This window comes from Phalaenopsis equestris, unplaced genomic scaffold (genome assembly GCF_001263595.1).
Source record: "Phalaenopsis equestris unplaced genomic scaffold, ASM126359v1 Scaffold169152, whole genome shotgun sequence".
NCBI classification, from domain to species: domain Eukaryota; kingdom Viridiplantae; phylum Streptophyta; class Magnoliopsida; order Asparagales; family Orchidaceae; genus Phalaenopsis; species Phalaenopsis equestris.
Genome location: NW_018189106.1, coordinates 1 through 333, shown reverse-complemented (window position 1 = coordinate 333; position 333 = coordinate 1). Strand labels below are relative to the sequence as shown.

General features: G+C 52.0%; 1 protein-coding gene across 1 annotated transcript; it reads right to left on the bottom strand.

Annotated features, from left to right (window-relative positions):
• Window positions 1-23: 23 nt before the first annotated feature.
• On the bottom strand, window positions 24-330 carry LOC110034194 (the record flags this gene model as incomplete). Its single annotated transcript, XM_020738484.1, has 1 exon — window positions 24-330. A coding segment is annotated over one exon (307 nt), but the record flags the coding sequence as incomplete, so codon positions are not given.
• Between the last annotated feature and the right edge of the window lie 3 nt (window positions 331-333).

Sequence of the window (333 nt, the reverse complement as noted above, 5' to 3'; positions counted from 1 at the left end):
CCTCCCAAATTAGTGAGGAATACAAACAAACACTTTGTGAGCTTTAACAAGTCCTAACCACACCTGAGCAGTAAAGATCAGCATCCAAGTTCTCCCCGGAGACTCTGATCCCCCAAGCGTCTCCAGGAATGAAGATGAGTCCGCCTTAGCCTTCTTGACGGCGGAGATGGCGGAGAGAACATCCGCAGCTGGAACCTTCCGTGTCCTTGCGGCTTGTTTCAGGAGCAGCACGCTCTTCTCCAGGGGCTGGTTGGAAAGGCCTTCTAGATCTTGATCGGATGAAGTCAAAAGCGAAGTTCCTGGTTTATCTTCGACATCGGCGGCCTCTGATGC